Raw genomic sequence first — 22,685 nt, 5'->3', positions numbered from 1 at the left:
ATCCGCATAATTCCAGTACACACCATGCCACATAATTCCATTACACATACCTCCCCTCAACACCACAAAATTCTACGCCACACAATTCCACAACAAACAATTCCAACCCAACCAACAGAATTCCACTCCACACCAAATACATCCACTCCATTCCATAACACATGGCTAAAAAAATAGCATTGACAATGCCAATAGCTCTCGGATCCCCCTAGGCAATTGGCTTTGGGTTGTTGGGTGTGTGGTACATGAAGTAACAGTATATGTTGTAGCAACCGGGATAAAGTGCTGCTTGGCTAAATACTCATAAAGTCCCAAAAACGAGACCCATTGCTGCGCCAATGATTGTTCTTACTTGAACTGTAAGTGTAGTTCGCGTGTGACAATTGCGTTTAAGATTAGCACCCGTCTAGTTGAACCAGGGAAGAGACCACTTCAGAACTAGGAAACAAGGCTAGAGCAGCGCCCGGGAAGCAGCACAACATCCAGTAATTTTAGGCTGATTACTTAATCTCCCTATGTTTAAAAACACAAAAGAATCTGATACTGTGTAACGTAACGTAGTGTTCCTGCAAACCATCCATTGCCCTTTTAAGAGTACGTACAGCCATCAGCTCCTTAGCGCAGGCGCGGGAGTAGTGTTTATCCTCCGAGCGTGCGTCAGCAACAAGGACGCTTCTTACCTGCGCATGCGTTTGCGGTTCCTTAGCAGATTCCCAGCACAGCTCTTGAGCTGCGTTACTTAATGTTCGATTAGAAAGGGAAAGAATTGAGTCTCTCAGGCCTGTTGTTGTCAAGCTGGGAAGCATTGATCGGGATTTGGTATTATTCATTCCAGTTGGCAACCTGCAATTGAAAAGAAATGACCCAACAGGATTCAGAAAAGGTGAGCTGTGTCCTGTTTGTGACTCGTGTGAAACAGATGGTATTTGGATTGTAGTTAAAGTCATATAACCAAGCACCGACACGCATTTGAAGACGTGGTACGTAAAACAATTACTTTGTGCTTGTTTGGAAGGAGTTTGGCTTGTAGTGTGGGCTGTCTAGTGTTTTTATGTCACACGGTGACTATACTGGTTCTCTTAGTTATTTTATCTTTATGTATGGGATAAAATATCACATACTGTACATTATAAGTATATTTCATGTCACTGAGAAATTCCATGATCACATAGAAGAACGACGAACGACGAACGAAACTAAGTTCCTTTATAAAGTCATAGAACTCTGAGGTAACTTGCAGTATTATGTCAGTGTACAACAGAGAGCGGATTCTGTTTGTTATAAAATATGTGCACACCAACACCCTTCCAACAAACCACCTAAATCCTTAAAATCGTGCTCTTTTATATCAAAACGACAGTATGGTTTTAACTAAGAAAGACGAAAGCAGATTATCTAGTACGAAATTAAACACACTAAAAAAAAGTTAGTACTTTGTTTTCAAAAAGTTATTAGAATCAGCTTAATGGAAATCAAAATTAAAAATAAATGCTATAGCTCAGAATATGTACAAACATGCAGAGATCATATGTTTCGTGAACTGAAGAACAGCGTGGCAAAAAATAAACCTGTTGCCATGAATGTCTCGTTTCTGCTGATCACTCTTTATTTTAGCTAAACAGATCAAGATAATAAAAAGTCAATCCTCCGGCTGCTGGCTCTAGCAGTACGCCTTATAATGTCACAACTCAACTATAATAATTTATTATTACAGTTAGATAACTATGTTGTTTTCTTACTATAGGTGACTAAAGATGTCACAACTTGACATAATTAAAAAAATTAGTGAATTTCTTTTATACAGGTATTACTGGCTCCCATGTATTCTTGTTATTGCTATATTTTTTTAAAGAGTGTGGTTTGTGAGTGAAGATTAGAAGATTGCTTCTCTTGTGTTGCTGCAGTTGTTTAGCTGTGCTTAAGCTTGAAGTGGATTGAACAAGAGTGAGAGATAGTTTTGTATATGATCATGCTGTGGAGGGAAGAGGTTTTGACTTTTGCGTTGGTATGGTTCAAAGTCGTTATTACCCGTAGGAAGCTGGGTCTATAAATAGTATACCAATGTAAGGTATAGTTGCACAGAGTCCAGTGGATCCCCAGAGGCTTTAAGAGGTTAAAGTAGATCATACTAATGCTCTGTTTTGTGGTAGTGTGGTTGAGCATTTAGGCTTCTCTTAGGGGAGTGCTAAGCATTTGTTGTACACTCACAGTCAAGAAATGAGACACACACCCAGTGACTAACTCCAGTCCAATGTTTTATGTATATAAAAAATATACTTTGTTTCTTTATTTCTAAAACCAAAAGGATCTTTGTTGCAGTTTCAAGAATGTACCACTTTCAGGTATCAAATAAACTTTGTTTGTAATTCACAGTTAAAACAGTTTTCAGGTAAGTAATACTATTCAATATCCAAAGCAGGCAGTGCAATTTTAATTAAAGGCAATGCAGTCCTAGCGGGGGAAAAGTACAAATACATTTTACAGGTAAGTACTAGATGTATTGTTACAGTCATGGGGCGGGGTTAATGTGTCCACAGGGCAAAGTTTAGGGAGACAACACGGTGCACCACCAGCGACACTGGGACAGCCAGGTGCAGAGGTCAGAGTTGGTGTTGGGCACCCAGTGGAATCTTAGGGAGGCTGGGAGTGTTCAAAAGGGATTCGTTTGCAGGTAAGAGCAAGGTTTAGGGGTGCCCCTAAATACTAGATTTAGGAGTGTTATGGGGTCAAAGGGCAGTAGCCAATGGCTACTGACCTTGAGGGTGGCTACACTCTTCCTGTGCCCACTCCCTTTTGGGAGGGGGGCACATACCTAACCCTATTGGCTATCTCCCTCCAAAGCAAGATGGAAGGTTCTGACAGGAGGGGTTCACCTCGGCTCTGGGCACCCTAGGGGTGGTCCCAGCTGGGGTGGACACTCCTCCTGGTATTTACTAATTTTCCTGCCAGACCTGCTGCCAAAAGTGGGGCTTGGTCTGGGAAGGGGGGAGGGCATCTCCACTAGCTGGAGTGCCCTGAGGCAGAAAAACAAAAGTCAGGGGGTAGGTGTGAAGTACTGTTGTCCCGACCCCTGAGAGCACAAAGGCCCTTGACTTGGGGTCAGAAACGTATCTGGTGATGGTAGGCTGGCATAGGCTGGTCAGTCACACCCTAGAGGGTTGGAGGAATTTCAGGGGGCATCTCTAAGATTTCCTCTGTGTGCATTTTACAATAAATCCAGCACTGCCATCAGTGTGGGTTTCATGAGCTGAGAAGTTTGATACCAAACTTCCTAGTCTTCAGTGAAGCCGTCATGGAGCTGTGAAGTTCGTAATGACCAACTCCCAGCCCATGTACTCAATATGTCTACACTGCACTTACAATGTCTAAGAATGGACTTGGACATTGTAGGGCATATTGCTCATGTGGCTATGCCCTCACCTGTGTTGTAGTGTTCCCTTGGGCTGTAAGGCCTGCTAGAGAGGTGACTTACCTATGCCACAGACAATGGTTTGGGTGCATGGCATCCCAGGTAGGGATGCCATGTCGACTTTACCTTTTCCCCCCCACCAACAAACACAATCTGCAATGGCAATGTGCATGTGTTTGGTGAGGGGTCCCTTAGGGTGGCACAATACATGCTGTGGCCCTTAAGGACCTTCTCTGGTCCCAGGGCCCTTGGTACCACTGGTACCTCTTACAAGGGACTTAGCTGAGTGCCAGGGGTGTGCCAATTGTGGTACAGTTAAGGGGACAAACACAGGTGCTGAGGCCTTTATAGCAGGATCCCAGCACACACTCACTCAAGTTAGCATCAGCTATCAGGCAAAAAGTGGGGGTGTAACCATGCCAAAAGAGGCACTTTCCTACAGGACTAACATTATATATCAGGACCACTGTCCCTGTTTGTGTCTCCATGCACCATTTAAATGGCTGAGCTGAGTGCAGACTGTAACAGTAAATCTGCTGCCTAAAGGGCAGCTACGAACTCACGCCTGGCCTGGACGAAGCGTGTCAGTGATGGGCAGACCATTTGTTTAAAGCAGCCTGTCCACCTTCACTGTGTAGGTGGCATCCAAGCCTCCACTTTAAGAGGGCACAGAGATTCCCCTTCAAGCGGGTACAGTGGGTGACAGTAACCAGTGCCATAGTGGCACCCACATTTAATTAATGCACCTCCCTTTACAAATGAGCCTGAAAAATATGAAAGTGACTACAAAAGATCCAAAACAAAACTTCCAAAGTTGTCATTGAACTGCTTAAACAATACCACATACACTTTCCTGAGTCTTTTCATTTGAGGCCAGAATTGACCTTGAATTACCGACCATGGTTGACAGAGTGATTCATTATGGAGTCCCAACTTTTCAAAGCATGTGCCAGGTGGGCGTCACAGGTGAACAATTAATTTTAATCTGCCCCTGAGCTTCCTCTCAGTTATGCATAATTCTGAAAATTAGGAGCTCAAGCTAGAGAAGAGCCTCTAACTGTACAAACAAGCAGTGGTTCCTACATAGGTGTGGAGGTGCATCAACCCCCCCACCCCACACACGCTGCTGCAGAAACAGTGAAAAATAAAATGATAGTAAATGATTTGATTACCATTTCATTTTTTACCCTCTGCCGAACAGAGTGTGGGGGCGGGGCCAGTGCGTCATGGCTGCCTACTGGCAGCCATGACGAGCGGCCCCTTCATTTGAAGTGCGCATGTAGGTTTGGCCAGCTTTCTTCCTTCGGCCAGCCTGACGTGCGCAATTCAAACCTCTCCAACTGAGGTGTCTTAGCTGGGTTGCAGAGAAGGCACAGGGCTTCAGTGCCTTTCCGAGTGCTGAGTCAGCCATCTCCATCCAATCCAGATGCTTCACTCATGCTACTTCACAGCATGAGAGCAGCATCTGGATGAGCTAAGGTAGTTGGCTATGTGATGTCACCCCGTGCTCAGAGGAGTCTGGAGCCAGGAACTGGAGAGCATCGAGGACATGCTTCAGAATAAGGTAAGTAACTTTTTCTTTTTCTTTCATAGATCTTTATTTTAATGTGTTTTATTGTAATTGTTTAATGTAGGTGTGTTTTAATGAATGTAGATCTCCGCCCCACTGTATTTTGATGTCACTAACCGCCACTGTGTACAACTGATGTTTGAACATGAGCATTGGATCTGAAAGGAGTTGCAGTTTGGAATTTCTGCTCCTATGGGAGTGAAACAGAAGTGTTGCTAGGGATATTGAGATGCTAGGGGAAGATAGGTTTCTGTGGGTTTCATTGCAGCACTGTGGAGGAGAGAAGCAGAAGAGAGTTCTGTTGACAGAGATGGTTAGGTTAGTTCAATCACCTTAGCTTTACCTCGAGAGGGTATGATTAGTGTTCCTCACTCTGATCCAAGACCTATTCACGCAGTGGGATTGGATGGGATTGGTATTGATCATTGTGACAAGTTCTAGGGCTAAGTGCTGCAAAGATGGTATGTTTATGTGGGTCAGTCTGGTAATAGAAAGAGAGGTTGGCATTGTGTTCCATAATGTCAAAATACCATGTGTCGCACTTCACTCCAAAGAAGATAATAGAGCCATTTTGAAAGTCTTTCATGTAAGCAGATTCACCTGGCTCTCTATAGAGATTATCATTGACCAGCCCTCTACCTACGATTGATCCATTTAACTAATATGCCATCTACACAGAAATTTGTAAATATGAGACACATTCATCACCTTAAGACACCAAGCAGTTGCAGCTGATATCAATGTTTGAATTGTCTGGTGGTAGTAACAGGCTAGACTGCATATAGCAAAACCAATGCAGTGCAATTTCACGCAGATCGACAGAGTTGCAAAACACAGTGCGTTCACTGATCTAGCAGTGCAGTTGTATTTATGGCATAATACAATTGCAGTGCAGAAGTGCACTGCACCAGCATGGCACTTTTTTATATGCCCCAAAGAGGAATTAATGACAGTTTCCTTAGCTTACTAGATCAATAAATAAATGTCAGTCACACAAAAGGTGATAGGAGGAATGCTTGCAAACAGTGTAACCACTGATAAGTTGCTCAGGGTAGCATTGCAACCCATCGTTTTTCATCCACAGTTCTACTCTGTATAAAGGCCCCTCCTTATGCAAATCATTACTGACCCCCTCCAGAAGGGAACACAAGCTATCCCAGACCAGTTGTGGCCTTGTTAGACCTCGCCAGTGAGGTACAGTGTAGTGTGGTTCCTATGGCACTGTGAGGATGAGACTCATGTCTGGGCAGACCCTTTGCCTTTCAGGGTATTACATCAGTCACATAAAACATGATGCGAGGTTTGCTTGGAAAGAATCTAACCCCTGGTAAATGTGCAGGTTGCATTCCAACTCTTTGTTTTTCACCCACCTTACTACTCTAGACAAAGGCTCACCTTATGCAAATCAGTAATGGCCCTGCTCCTCATGGGAACAGCCCACCCCGAAATGCTAGATAACACCCCTGATCAGTTTGGGTCTTGGTAGACCTGGTTTGTGAGTTATAGTTTGGTTCCTATGTCAAAGTGATCAGGGAACTCAGGTCTGGGCATTTCATGGCCACTTAGGGCATTGCATCAATCAAATAAAAGGCAATGGGAGGAATGCTTGCAAATAGTCTAACCACTGACAGTTGTTCAAGGTAGCATTCCAACCACTGTTTTGCACCCACTGTGCCACTTGATATAAAGACCTGCATGATGCAAATCAGTACTGACCCTAATGATCCTCATGGGAACAGTTCATCCCAAACTGACAGATGAGAGTCCCTCCAGAAAAGAACACCTTGTTAGGCCTCGATTTTCATTTGTGTTTCACTTGGATCCTGTGACACTGTGAACAGGGTACCCACATCCGGCATACGCTTGTCCATTTAGGGCGATACATCAGTCACACAAAATATGATGGGAGGAATGTTTGCAAAAAGTCTTAAGGACTGGAACTGGCTTGTGGTAGCATTCCAACCCATTAATTTGTTGGGCTGAAGAGAGAAGTCATAAAGAAGCTTTGCTTTTACTTGTCATTTGCACCAAAATGTAGTTTTGCTCTTGTATGTGACTTTGTACCAGAAAACACATTTGCTCCTACCTGTGTTTTCTCTCTTACTGGGGATAGGAGAAACACACACTCTGTAAGCCCTTTATTACTAAATAATGTGTTTTAGTTGCTGTTTCATCCATAAGTATTGAGTTGCTGTACTCTAAACGCTCTTCTACAGAATGCGCTTCAGCTTTACAAAGACATGTAAGTCATTTATTTCTGCAGAACTGTAAAGCTTTGTGATTCCCCCAGCACACATTTATATCCAATCATAAACCTCTTTCACATTAATGTTATATAATTTCGTACTCACCATATTGGCAATCATACAAACCAGCCCCTAGCTCAGTAATTACCTTCTCAGCCTCCTTGCTAAGTAGCTCATAAAAACTTTTGCTTATGCAATGCCCTTTCAAAATGCCATAAACTACCAATAACCCTGATGACTTGATGCTCACATTCCACTATCACACTTGACAGTTAATGCTGAAATATGGATTGATTCAAAAGACTCAGACCCACCATCTGCTCTCCACACAATACACCACTTTCTCTCATGCATGCCACAAAACGTCTGTAGGGGTGGTAGTGATGTTGGCTTCCTCACAGCAAATCTCTCACTACTGTCCCTATCCCTGTTCTTGAGCCTTCACCATCTACTATGGAATCCATTTCCATCACTGCCTGCATCATGGTAATCTATCACCCTACTAGCACTGTTGATTCATTCTTCACTCATCTTAGACAGTATATTACCCAAAATTGCCATAATCATTATAGTTTTTTTATTATGCTTTTGCATTTATAACAACTCAAACAAGCGACAGTTACATCTCACCCGATTACAAACTTGTAGTACAAATAAGACTTTGAAGCAGTCTCATACATATAGACCATATACTATTAGCGGGGTCAAATATAGCAGTACGTTTCAATGTTGACATATGGGTTGCAGCCAAATCCCCTCAATGCAATAATTTGTGCTGTGAAGTCACATTAATATAAGACCAGTAACACACCAGAGAGAAAGCAATTGATCTGCACAACACACACACACTAATGCCACTCGCTTATTTGCCCTCTGGCTCTCTTGTCTCCTTTCCAATTAAATATTTCTGATAGGGTTCCCAGTACTGTTTGGGCTGATTTTTCGGAGGAATTAATCCATTCTCTGTCTGAGTATTACAATATAGCATATCTGAATGCCATTCTTTTAAGGTCAGCAAGGGGCCACAATCCCATCTCATAACCACCCTGCATTTTGGAGCACACCCATGGACACCAAGCGCCGGTCTTCCCCCGCCACATCTCGATCATAACCCGGGAGGGCAAAGAGTGGTTAGCGCTCCAGCCGGCTCCCCAAAGTGTGTTCCAGCGCAACAAACACACAATCCCAGAAACACTGTATGCCTGGGCAAGTCCACGTCATCTGCAGAAAGCCCGCCTCCCCCACCCCCCCCCCACATCTGGGGCAATCTGCTGTGTCGCGCAGTCCAAACTTGAATAGCCTAATGGGTGTGCAGTATGCCCTATTGATGTATTTAAAGTGAATCAGGCAGTGCCTTCCATTGAGTGATAAGTGACGAGTCATGCAACAGCAGTATTGCCACTGTGTATCTGTTAAGTGTATTCCTAAGTCCCTTTGCCATTCCGCCCTTGCTTTCATCAGCCGTGCCCCTCGTGCTTCCTGAGCATGGGTGTAAAGTGTGGTCACTAGCTTACAGGGCTGAATATCCTCAATAACCATGGAGAGGGCCTGCAAATCAGGCGGTTTCAGCAGATCGTCCCCCAGTAGTGCGCGCATAGCATGATGGGCCCTATAATACTGATATTGCATGAGTGGGATTGTTGTTCGTACCTGTTGAGTGATGGATGCCCAGGTGCATATTGTGCCTTCATGAAAGAAGTCTCCCATCGTCTTAATGCCCAGTTTTCGAAGTGTGGCAACCATGTTCTTATGTCACCCCAGCGGGAATCAGGCTTACCATTCAGTCAGTATATGAGGAGAATATAACTGGGAAAGTGCCTGTCAGACCGTAAGACAGTGCCATGCGTGAGTAGTCGTATTTAGAGAATTAAAGACCCCATGCACACAGACAGGATGGTTTGAATCAGCTAACATGCAAGGGGGTGCAGAGCCGACATATCCCATTTCAACTTAAGGTAAGGCAATTCAGAGGGACCGTGTATCCAGGGATGTGTGAACATGGAGTGTGTTGCTCTATAATATGTCTCTAAGTCGGGTGCATTGAGTCCACCCATCTCATATGGCAGCATTAGTACCCGCCACTGCACCCTAGGCTGCTTTTCTGCCCATGCAAGTCTGATAAGAAGAGTCCTCAAAGTGGAGAAGATTGATTTCGGCAGCAGGATATGGAGATTCTGAAAGAGGAATAGAAACCGTAGGAGTACCACTATCTTCAGGAGAGCTATGCATCCCACTAGAGACAGCGGTAGCCTAATCCACCTCAACATTTTCTATCAGTTTTTGTATTGTGTTACCCTAACTGACTGTCGTGGGATCTGTGTGAATTTGAATTCCTAGGAAGCGAACCAAGCCTGTTTCCTACTTGAGGGGAAAATCCATTTCTATTGGAATCGTAGTCCGTTTTAGGGGGAACACTATAGATTTATCCCAGTTAATCCGCAAACCTGAAAGAGCACCAAATATTGAAACCTCTTGGAGCGCAGGCGTGAGGTTGTGCCTGGGGTCACAAATATATATTAAAGTATCATCCACATATGCAGAGACTATTAGGTTATATCCGGGGAATCGGATCATTATTATAGTTGATTTCAGTCTTTATCTCAACAAGTTAACTTAATTGTCACATTTCTCTCCAACCATTCACTTGTACTCACTCTCTCCCCAGCAACACTCTTGGCTAACCACAGAATATTATTCTCATTCCCAATCTCAAGCATGTGAGGCTGGGCACCCAACATATCCCTAAGAGTGTGGGAAATCTCCAGACACCTCCATTGGTATTAGTATGGTAGGCCATATTTTTGGATAAGAGTTTTAAATGGTACATTGCCACCCTCTTGAAACAGGCCTTCGAAGTACTGTAATCCGTTGTCTCTCCATATGGACCATTCAATTTCTTCCCTTCTGATTTGTGTGACTATATTTCTCCATATGGGGGCCTGTAAATGGATGGTATCAGAGGGCAGTAGTAGTTGGTATTGCATCTTCCAGGCAGAATGTGAGACATAAATGATCAGATTAAGAGTTAGTTGGGTTTGCAAGTGATTGGTGTAGAATAACGGCAACTCGCCTGTTACCCCAAATAAATATTTTTCCATATAGTTCCGCAGCGGTGTTTATCTTCATGTCTTTGCACAGCCTGGGCCAGCTGGGATGACAACCAGTATGACTTAGTGCATGGAAGAACAAACGCTTCAGCATTCCTTCTGGCATGCAGTTTGGACACTTTGAATACTTGCCTACTTCCATCCCAAATAAACCCCCTAATAGTATCATCTATTTCCTGCAACCTGCTAGCAGTATTCTCATAGCTATCATCCTGAAGATATAGTATTAAACCTCTGTGTCACTTTCATTTTCACTATCTGAATTCTTCCCCACAGGGACAATTGCAGTTCATACCAGGTGCCAGATTCAGGTTTAATCTTATCCACCAACACCAAGAAATTTTAGTATTTCCTGCAGCAAATTAAATGAGTCACCTATAGAGGCTTTAGTAATTTCTGAGGTCATTGGTAGTGCCTCGAATTGGACCAGTTAATCTTGTAGCTTAAGAATTCAGAGAAAGAATCACTCACTGACATAAAGGCCAGTGTGGAATCAAATGCTTTTGAGAGAGTTACTAAGATGTCATCTGCACACTATAACTCTTTATGTTCCCCTACCACTGTTCTTGTATTTCTGGTCCATATGAATGACAATAGCCAGGGGTTCCTTTGCATTCAGGAATAGCAAAGGAAAGAGATGGCAACCCTATCTAGTACTTCTTATGTTAATGTAGGGTGAGGAATTCCCTCCGTAGTTCACTGAGGCTTTAAGGTTCGTATATATAGTCAACAGACATTGCCACTGAAAGAGTTTCCCAGAGCCCTTTCTTCCATTACCTGAAACAGGCATGCACACTCTACTCAGTCAAATGTCTTTTCAGCATCCAGCGATATCAAGACTTTGTCATCCTTAATATATTTGGTCTGCCATAAGAAGTGGGAGAGTGTTCTTAAGTGATTCGACAATGATTGTCCTGGCAAAAACCATACTTAGGACAGGTGAATGAATGACAGAATGCAGTTTTTGACTCTTAGTAGATAGACTTTTTGGCAGTATCTTTACGCCAGAGCTGATGAGAGATATTGGCCTGTAATTTGTACACTGCAACACGTCCTTGCCAGGCTTCGGTATTAATAAAAGTCTGTCCCTATTGGAAGTGTTTCCTAACAGTGTTACCTCCAGCAGTTTAATTCTTTTATAAGACTCTACTGGTAACCTGTTGTACACAGGTGCCTTGCAAGTTGCCTCTAGTCTTTTGTTTTGGCGACCTCCTTGTCCATGATATCACCCCCTATTATAGCAGCTTGGTCGGCTGAAAGATGTAGTATAACTAACTTTCCTGGAAACTCTCTTTCCTCAAGGTGCCCATCAGCCTATTCGGCTGTGTATAAACAATCATACAATGTAGTTAATTCCTTCCGGATATCTTGTGGAGCTGTTACTAGTATGTTCTGTGTGTTCCTAAGAGCAGGGATCAATCTGTGAGAGTCAACCTGCCTCAGTTGGGATGCACTTATCCTTCAGACTTCCTTACCTCTTTCATAAAGGGGTTGTTTCAGCCTAAAAGGGGCTGAGTTAGCTTGAGAGTTGTAGTGATGTTTGACCTAAATCAGTTCCCACAGTTCCATCAGTTCTTTGCATCTTACAACTCAATGAGCCTCTCATTAGGTTGTCTGTAGACATGCTTTCCCAGCAGCCCATTGCAATTGTGCTGAGACTACCGTTCCTTCTGAATAAACCTTTAAATAGGAATGTAGTCAGGCCTTGTCTTTGGGGAGTTTGTATGGGCAATATTCATGCACCAGTGGCTAGCAGATTATTTCAATAAAGTAAATTCTAGGTCTGTATTGATTAAATCTTTACTTAATGTGCTAATTGATGTGTTAGACGTAGTTACTAAATTACTTTTTATCGTAGCTGTAACAACAAAGTAATCTATTGGTGCTGTGAACACATGACTTGAAGTATAATAGTATGTAAGTGTAATCGTTTTGCGTGAATGTAGTAGTTTCCATGGTTCTATTAAGGCATGGTCTTTGATTATGTCATCTAAAATGAACCTGTTTTTTGACTGATAGCTAGTCTACCTGATATATTTAGGATCAGGTCAAGTGGTGGATTCCAGCCCCCCATGAGTATCTTAGTCATGCCAAATGAATGGAGAAGTCTGGATAATGTGGTTAAGAAGCCAGGCTTGTCTACAACCGGTGTATATATTGATCCAATTATCAATGTTTAATTCTGCAGCCTAAGGTTTGAAAACATATATCTACCCAGGTGATCATTCCAGCTCCACACCATTGCAAGGGATTAATAGCACTGCTTCTCCTTTTCTGTGGTCCAGAGGAATATAAGGTTATGCAGTGTAGTCATGTGTTCTACTGCCTTATAGCACACTTCCCACCCACTCTCTTGGTAAAATCTAATTTTCCGTGTCTGTCAAGTTTGTTACCTGTATGAACTCATAGAAAGGATTGTTTTCCTTTTGATGAAGCGTTGCATGCTGTTTATAATTAGAGATACAATTCAGAGCGCCGGTTTTGGAAGCTTATTCGCAGCCATCTGTTTTAGTTTGTAATAATGAATATAGGGTGGCAAATGCAAGGCACTCGTGTACTCACAGGGAGATATGCTAGTCTCACGTTAACCAACCTGAACTAAACTTCCATGATGAAAGGAACTTCTGTATGCAAGGGGTAGAAGAGAAAACCTTGTAAACTCTTGCTAGTTAGTGTCTATTAGTACATTTGATCTGTGGAAATACTGAGTGCATGTGTCACAGGGTGTATACCCTAATCCCTATTTTGAGAGAGTACTGTACATTCATAGTCATTCATCTCTTGGTCAGTCTTACGATGACGCTACATCAGGAATCCAGTTTATAACGTATGTTGGGGCCCAGCTCTGTCCGCTGCGATATAATCCTTAAAGATACTTAATTATAATAAACAACAATTTGGGTGTGCTAAACTAGAAAGCTAGAAAAACACACTCTTTTTATCCAGCTGGTAGGTGGGATTGTCTGAACTTTTTAAAAACAGAAAGTAATATTAAGCTGTTCCTTATAATACAGAGCATATAGTTATTATAACATCATTTCGGTGGACTACTTGAACATTTTCTCAGTCACATACTTGACAGAAAATAGTTCCCAGAGCTCTGCCATGTTTGGCCTGGTAGGATGTTGTATCCGTTCTTAGGCAACGACTTGGTTTTTCACCATCCTTTCTTGGCAACTGCACATCACCCTTGAACCTCTGCTTCACTCACCAAATTTAATGATAACATAGAACAGACTTTAACAACCATTATCCTGTAATAACCGTCACCCAAAACCACTCCATCTCCTTAACTTTAGATGGGTATTTTCCTCTATTTGCTCTTGTGATGACTATAATTTGGGCACTCTTTCACAAAGGGTGAAAATGAAAAGCCACTGAACATTTATGAGACTAACCACTGCTAATTTTGAGTAATTCAACATCTAAAAGCCTCCCTACACTTCCACCAACATCAATTTACTACCACTGTCAACAGTTTCTAACCCCACCGTGCCACCACGGGACTGCCAAAGCCACAAGGAGGACGCCACCATTAGACCAGTGACCTCCTCCCCCCTAGCGTATTAGAATGTCCCCCCCCCTTCCTGGCTAACCAGCTGTAACATTGTATTATGCGTTCCCGCCGAGCGGACCAGTGGGAAAAGTGTTACGATATTGGTCTTGGCTCTATTACCGTAGCACTCTAGCACCATGTGAATGCGCACTTGTTGGACAGAGGGGCCCCTGCACTGCCCGTGCAGGGATCCCCTTCTGGCCACCGGCTTTTCACCAGCCTTTCCATGGCAGGGACCCTGCCATAGAAAGGCTGGTGGAAAGCTGAGTTGTAATCAACCAGGCAGCGCTGAGTTCAGCGCCGCCGTGGCGGAGTACAACTCAGACTGCCATCAGCCCTTCGGGAACCATGTTGTAATGTGGTGTTCGGACCGTCTGGAGTGCGGTGGTCCGACCGTCACCGCGAGAGTGGCGGTCCTCAGACCTTCACACTAGTACTGAGGCCGTTAGTCCTTCCTCTCAGCATCAGGCTTTGCATTATACTTATCCTCTAAAATCTCAAACTTTAGAACCACCTTAGACTTACTTTTAGCAGTTCCATCCCCACATTTATGCCATCCACCTCCATTAACATTACAAAACTAGCACCCTGACATCTTCAGCTGAACTCATTTGTTGCTTAAGAAGTCCAACACCTCTTGAGCATCATTTGACTCTTTCAGCCCCAAAATGATCAAACCTCTGTCCTGTCATTACACACCATACCCTGCCTGACATCACTTATTAAATATTCTTTCAGTTTCAGCACTCCCCTGCAGTGCTTCACATCAGCTATTGTCATTTACTTAATCAAGAAGTCAATTACTGATCTATCCAACCCTTCACACTATTCTCCAATTTCACAAACCCACTTCATCTGTAAAACCTAGCTTTATAAACCCTCTTCACCCTGGCTTTTAAACAATGCGTTCCACTGAAACTGCACTTTGTCACACGTCCATCTTCATCACGTCTGTGTACCATAAAACACTCTCATCCCTGCTACCATTCTTTGACATTACTTTCAGCTGCATTTGATGTCATCATCCACACTACTCATACATACATTATATCCATGATTATACATTCATCACTGATATAACCAAGGGCTCAAGTGAACCAAACACTCAACTGGTTTTCCTAGTATCTCTCAAAAAGATCCTTTTCCATCGCATGGTGTCCATTACTCACTTGAGTAGGTATTTACACTTGGCCTGATGTTTTGATGTCAGACCTATTCCTACATTGTATTTATAGATTTAACAGGTGTATGTGCCAAGACAGGGCAGATTTATTATTAAGTTTCTTGTCCCATCAATAGTGATAAAGGAAATTGATTCCAAATAATTCCACCACTGCTGTCTCCAGCGCCAACACAGGTACGTTAAAGAAAGGACTTTGAAGGGTGTGGGGAATCAAAGAAATTGGCATTAAATTTTGTGAATGAAAAGGGACTTGGGGCTTGAATTAGGCGAATGGGTTAATCAATCACAAACATGAGCAGTATCCCGTCCGCTGTATTACAAGTACCATTGGATATAATGCACTTGTAATACAGCAGACAGGATATCCATCATGTTTGTCATGGGGCAACACATCCGCTGATCTCTAAATGAGGCCCTAAATACCTAATCCTCTGTCTCCAACTGTGCGTCACATGCATTAATCGGCACCTATCTCCATTGAGTCAGGTGACCGTACCATATGTTTCCACCGTGGCTGCATTGGAAACTTGTGCAGCTGGGGAAGCATAGCAGAAGTGTCTGTCTTGTACTTATGATTGCCCGCTCTCTGGTTTAAGGTCTGACAATAGTAATTACAGGACAGAGGACCAAATCAGCCCTCTTCCTTTTTTCAGTGGTGAGAGGCGAAAGCAAATCCAGTGGGAGAATGCACCTTTCCATTGAATTTGCATCAGCCAGTCCACAGATTGGAAATATACATTTGCCCAACCCTACTTACAAGCACCAGGGCTGAAAGTTTGGGTTATTGTGAAACTGACCCAATTGATATATTTACTGATAGACATCATCAGTTAATCGATGTGTTAAGCCTGAGATCAGGGTCAAAGGGAAGGTACTCTTGCACCTGCATGTTCCTTTTCCTTTGGGCAAAAATATGGCATAACTATCTCTTGAACTCATTTCTACCATAGGGTAGCAACAGAGCTGTGTTCCTTGAGCAGGAACATCAGCATCCATAAGGGATGCAAGAGTAAAGAAGAAGGAAGGGCCCTTGTTGATTAAGGGGGAAATGAGAGCTCAGGAATTCTATTTTCCATTCCATCTGTGGACCCTCCTGTCTCCACAAGACCCTAATTGGTTTTATGCAGTGATAAAGAGGTCTACAAAAGGGGTTATTTTTGTTTCACACTTCTTACTTTGTGTTACTCTCAGTACCTCAAAAACCGGGACAGATTTGAAGAGGGTGGGAAGTGGCATCAAATCAGAGGAATTATATTTCCAAGTTGATTTCATTGTCTAAAATCTGAGAGGTGCCCTTAGTGGGAGAAATGCAACTGTCCCAACCCATTTCACAAGAAAGTATATCCTACTGATGCATAGCACCCACGTATATACATTACCCACTCAAATGTGTACTAGAACACAATTTTGAGAACATACCAAACTTTTCAAACAGTAGCTGCAGTACATTTTAACTACTACTCACACAAGGAAGCATAGCACAAAGCTAGCACTGTTTTTACTGGTAGAGCTGACCAAAGATAAAGAACAATTACAATATACAGTTTCTGTGACAGGTTGTAGAAGTATTTGAGTAATTAAAAGTTTTCATTGAATGTAAAGATCAGATTTTGTCAACAAATCTAGAGGCAGCTGAAATCTTGTATAATTGAGATTACTTAAGTTATTAACTGTTTTTTCAAAGGTGACATTAGCCATATAAATGTACGAACCAGAATAGAAGAAAATACATTATTCACATTTGTTACACAAAATAGACAATAACCAAAGTACTTGGAGAAAATTAGGGTGTAATGTTCATAAGGATTTGTAATAGCATAATTTCAGTGTTTTGAATTTTAGTTTCAAATACATTCAAGTCAGATTGACAAGTTAGATCTGCAAAATGAGAAATATTAACACTGCAATAAACTATAGTGAAATTATTTGATTTTGGATCCACAAAACCTACAATGCCTTTTCATAATCTCTATATTGGACCAAGCGCCTGTAATCAGACAGAAAGCCGATTGGCAGAGTCCAACGACCATCAGCTGCCTAACCGTGAATGGGCACCTCAGCTGTTCATAGTTATTTAGAAACGGATGTCATCATAATACATGGATTAACTTCTAAATAATGTATTCCCAGTGACAACAGATAATTCAGCATTTTTTACAGTTTCAAAACTTTTGACTTTGGTCCAAGCTGACAGACAATTTTTAGTGGCTCTGCCCAGTTGAAAAAGCCACCGTAAGGTAGAAGTCAGTGGCCTGGCAAAACTCGTTTACATTTTCATCTCTGGATCGTCCATGGCCTTAGGGAAGCTATAAAACTAAAGTGTAGCACCATAAGTCATGTCTAAGAAAGCCTTGGCTTACAGACACGTGCCAATAGCTGCAAATAAACACTACCATTCTTGTGGTTAAAGCATGCCTATCTGTGACTAAGCATAATAATGATGTTTGTTTGGCAGCTAAAACTGTGCCCCGTGTACATACATGGTTGAGTAATACACCCTGATGTTTATAAATCTAGATATCTCTTTCCTCTGTACCCTTTATTGCCAAATGTAAAAGTGTTTTGGCGTAATCAGGGGTGTGGAATATGATAAAATATCTACTTTTTCATGGGACAAATTGCTTATAAATCTTCTTGTTATGGCAGCAACTTCATTATATAAGAGCTCCGACAATAGCCTCTCTGATTATGCCAGGGCTAATACCATAGCTTTAATACTAACAATTTTTAAATTTTGCCACCTGTACGAAGATCTACTACTGGGTTTGGAGGTATCTGTAAGCAATAGTTCCAAGGTTGGAATGCCCTTTTGAGTCTGTGCAACCCTACTCACCTGTATGTTTGGAAATTTACTCCTGACAAGGGCAGAATTAAAGCTTCTCCCATGGTTGGGAAAAAAGTGGTTGGAAAGAAAGTGAGCTTGTAAACACCCAACAGATTTTCATCTGAGTAAATCTACACATTCATATTTGCTCGTGCTAAAATACACCTCAGAAATACTTTCTAGGAGTACGATTTTCTGGTCTGCTTCTGTAAATTCTTGTGAGTTCATGAAAAACGTTAATCTGTACTTATGCAAAGACATATGACCTGGGTGCACTTTTGTGACTTTCTTTAAGAACTCAGCCCCTAATTACATTTAATCAAAACCTTTTGTTTTTATTAAAACTCTCTCTGTCCATCTATTGGTTGGCAATCTGCTCATTTGCAAGGAGCATATTGGCACACAAAGTAGTTTTGTTCAGTGCCAGGAACTACTTTGTTAATGTGTGCTTTTTGAGACCAAGCATATTTTTGCTATTTGCCAATGTTTGTTACAATGGTAATGGCTCAGCAGCTCCGATAACAATAAAGTTTTACAAAAGCCATGTCAAAATAAGGCACGCATTGACAAAACCAATGACTGACCACCAGTGTCATACCTATTGGGTTTGCCAATGCTTGTTTATTTTCATGCTTCCCATAATCTTGTTCAATCTGGTTACAGTGAGTTTCCACTTTGAATACGTTTTTTTGGAAATACAAGCATGCATCTATACATTTTACTAAATTATGTTTCCAAGAAATGGTACCTAAATTTCACAGTAGTTTAGGCTAAACATTTTTTCCTAGTTGCATTTTTTTCCTCAATTTTATTTTGAAAGCAAAGAATCGTCAACCTTGCTTTCAAGTTTCTGCAGATATCTGCATTTAATCAGAGAGCATTCTGGGAGAATTATATATAGCCTCATATTGTTAAACTTTGCAAATGTGTGTACACCTTTTTTAGGTTTCGCATGCACAGCGCTTGCACTGTGCTTGTGGAATCTATTGTATTTTATATAAATATTAAAATGGTCTTACATTCCATCCTTCCTCTTCATTGGTTTGCATGCTTGCCACCTACTTTTCCTCAATTTCTATTGGTTATAGCATACTATTTCCTGTTGCTCTTCATGTGATCCTTCTTATCTGTGTCCCAGGGCCCAAGTACTCCTGTCCTTCTGCTTTTGTGGAAGTTTTTTTAAGGTTTTGCCTGCACAGCTTGTGCTGTGTTTCTTTTGTTTGTCCTCCACCCTTTACCTAATCTCCCTGTGACTGCAGGCATTTCAAGCGTACTTGTTGAGTTCAGTAGTTGCTGGGGGTATTCAATGAAACTGTGGCGTCCCTCCTGCATCTTCTTTAGTAGCGTCACATGTGGCTGCTCAGAGTCGTACTAAAGCGGGCTGTAAGCTTTTAACAAAAGCCCTTTCTCACACCCAATACATTAAGCAACACCGGGGATGGAAAGGCAAGTTGCTGTGAAAGCAGCAGATGGGGGCGTCACGCCTCCTGCTCTCTCTTCTCACATTAACGCTCTCAGTAACGTTAATTTAATTTGCATTACAATAGTGAGAGACCGCGTTCATCTCAACCGTTCTCTTATTGATTTTCTTGCTAGATATCCTGTATCTTAACCCCTAGGGTGCCTTGGACGAGGTGGTCTCGTCCCAGCACATGGTTCCTGTGTGCCTGGGACGAGACCACCTCGTCCTGCACCGGGCCCACGGGGGAAGCGCTAGCGCTCCCGTGGGCCTCCCACCCACAATCCCCGTCAGAGATGAAAGGTGAATCGCTTCCCCTTTCACCCCCGACCCCCCCCGAACCACCCCTGTGACGTCTGATGACGTCAGCGCGTGATCGTGTGCTGACCTCATTAGAGGTCGCCTCAAGCTTCCAGCGTGATGTGGAAGAGAAATGCTTAGCATTTCTGTTCCGCTCGGGAGGAGGGGGGCGGGAGAGACATCGGAAGAAAGGAAAGACTTTCACTCTGAGCATTTCGATTTACTAGTTCAATGTACGTGAGGGGAGCGGCCCCTTGGGCAGGGGTCGCTCCCTAGGGGGGCAAATAATATTTAGGTCATTTCTGCCAGATCGGCCTAAAATAATTAGGCCGATCTGCCCCCGGGGGGGGCAGAAATGCCCACTAGACACCAGGGAATCTTTTTTTTTTTCTTTTATGTGCAGGGAGCGACCCCTTAGGCAAGGGTCGCTCCCTGGGGTGCCAAATTGTGCTTATGCCATTTCTGCCCCCAGGGCGGCAGAAATGCCCACTACACACCAGGGATTTTATTTTTCTTTTATGTGCAGGGAACGACCCCTTAGCAAGGGTCACTCTGGGGGGGGGGTCAAATTGTGCTTAGGCCATTTCTGCCCCCTCGGGGCCAGATCAGCATAATATAATTAGGCCTATCTGCCCCCGGGGAGGGTAGAAATACCCACTAGACACCAGGGATTTTTTTTTCTTTGTGTTTTCTGATAAAGGGAGCGGCACATTGGGCAAGGCTCGCTCCCTAGGGGGGCAAATAATTTACAGGTCATTTCTGTCCCCGGGGGGGGGGGGCAGAAATGTCCACTAGACACCAGGGATTTTTTTTTTTTTTTTTTATGTGCAGGGAGCGACCCCTTAGCAACAGTCGCTCCCTGGGGGGGCAAATTGTGCTTAGGCCATTTCGGCCCCCCCGGGGGCAGAAATTCCCACTAGACACCAGGGATTTTGTTTTTCATTGTGTTTTCCAATAAAGGGAGTGGCCCCCTAGGGGGCCATATTATTTTTAGGCCATTTCTCCCCCCACCCCCGGAGACAGAACGGCCTAATATAATTAGGCCGATCTGCCTCTGCGTGGTGGGTGGGGGGCAGAACCCTCTAGTAACCAGGGATATATTTATATTTTTATTTACTTTATGTTTTTATGTATAGGGAGCGACCCCTCAGGCAAGGCTCGCTCCTCTGGGGGGCAAATTGTATTTAGGCCATTTCTGCCCACCTTGGGGGCAGATCGGCCTATTTTTGTTAGGCCAATCTACCCCCAAGGGGGGCAGAAACCACTAGACACCAGGGAGTGGTGTGTGTGTATGTGTGTGTTTTGTTTGGGGGGGGCAGCCCCTTGGGCAAAGGTTGCTCCCCATGGGGACACGTTACTGTTGGCCATGTCTGCCCCCGTTGGGGGCAGATTGGCCTATTTTTGGAAGGCCCAGGGCAGAAAGCTCACCAGAGACTGAGGAAGATTTTTTTTTCAAAATGAGAGGGTGGGGTTATGGCCATACCCCAACCCCAAATAAATGGGGCCAAAATTGTTCTGCCCACCAGTGGGCAGGTGGGGCAATTACCCCGATCCATACCCCAGGGGGCAGAAAGTCTACTAGATGCCATGAAATAAAAAATAAAAAAAATAGTGGGGTGGTGACTACCAACCAGTATGGGTCTGGTTATGCCCTCACCCGAACTGAAGGGGCTAACAGTCATTCAGCTCTTCCCGCACACTAAAACATCTTATCCCATGGCAAGCAAGAGGACATTTTATGTTTTGGGTTTTTGTTTTACATTTGGCCCATGAGAGCTTGGTAACTCTCAAAATCGTCCCAATTGGAATGGTGAGAGCTGCACTTTTTTTTACTTTGGGACGCTGCCATGTAGAAAAATCCACAGGGTGGTGTGCTTCACGTGCACCCCGCACCATTTCCTTACCCACAGTGCCCTGCAAATCTCCAACTTTGCTGAAAAGCACACATTTTTGTGATGGAACCTTCCGGAATCTGCAGGAAAATCCACAAAATTCCTACCACCCAGCATTGTCTCATCTATACCGATAAAATTTCTGCTGCACTTGTCAGCCTTAAAATGTTTTGTTTCAAACTGCCCTTTTGGACCCACTTTGGTTCCCCCTCAATTTCGACGTGTTTTTGGCTCTTGCCTGTCACAAACACTTGGCCCACCTACACAAGTGAGGTATCATTTTTACCAGGAGACTAAGGGGAACGTTGAGTGGTAGGAAATTTGTCCCGGTGCGGTGATCCCACACAGAAATGTGGTAAAAATGAGATTTTGTTTTAGCTAAATTTGAGGATTCTGGGTAAGAAAACATTGGGGGAGCCACGCAAGTCACACCTCCCTTGAATCCCTCGGGTGTCTAGTTTTCAGAAATGTCTGGGTTTGGTAGGTTTCCCTAGATGGCTGTTGAGCCCAGGACCAAAAACGCAGGTGTCCCCCCCGCAAAAACAGTTAGTTTTCTATTTGATAATTTTGATGTGTCCAGATAGTGTTTTGGGGCATTTCCCGTCACGGGCACTAGGCCTACCCACACAAGTGAGGTAACATTTTTATCAGGAGACTTGGGGGAACGCTGGGTGGAAGGAAACTTGTTGCTCCTCTCAGATTCCAAAACTTTCTGTCACCGAAATGTGAGTATAAAGTGTTTTTTTAGCCACATTTTGAGGTTTGCAAAGGATTCTGGGTAACAGAACCTGGTGAGAGCCCCACAAGTCACCCCGTCTTGGATTCCCCTAGGTCTCTAGTTTTAAAAAATGCACAGGTTTGGTAGGTTTCCCTAGGTGGCGGCTGAGCTAGAGGCCAAAATCCACAGCTAGGCACTTTGCAAAAAACAGCTCTGTTTTCTTTGGGAAAATGTGATGTGTCCACGTTGTGTTTTGGGGCACTTCCTGTCGCAGGCGCTAGGCCTACCCACACAAGTGAGGTACCATTTTATCGGGAGACTTGGGGGAACATACAATAGCAAAACAAGTGTTATTGCCCCTTGTCTTTCTCTACATTTTTTCCTTCCAGATATAAGACAGTGTGTAAAAAAGACATCTATT

The 22,685-nt window shown here is 43.2% G+C and overlaps 1 protein-coding gene across 2 annotated transcripts in view; it reads left to right on the top strand.

Annotated features, from left to right (window-relative positions):
• Positions 1–692: 692 nt before the first annotated feature.
• Positions 693–22,685, top strand: part of LOC138298754 (zinc finger protein 34-like) — a 298,592-nt gene continuing 276,599 nt past the window's right edge. For both annotated transcript variants that reach the window (XM_069236900.1, XM_069236899.1), the window contains exon 1: positions 693–883. In XM_069236900.1, coding sequence (XP_069093001.1) covers positions 860–883 — 24 coding nt within the window. In that variant the 5' untranslated portion in view covers positions 693–859. The remainder of the gene's footprint in view (positions 884–22,685) is intronic.

Source organism: Pleurodeles waltl, chromosome 1_2 (genome assembly GCF_031143425.1).
Source record: "Pleurodeles waltl isolate 20211129_DDA chromosome 1_2, aPleWal1.hap1.20221129, whole genome shotgun sequence".
In the NCBI taxonomy this organism is placed as follows: domain Eukaryota; kingdom Metazoa; phylum Chordata; class Amphibia; order Caudata; family Salamandridae; genus Pleurodeles; species Pleurodeles waltl.
The sequence above is the reverse complement of the archived record's forward strand: the minus strand, read 5'-3'. Positions and strand labels throughout refer to the sequence as shown.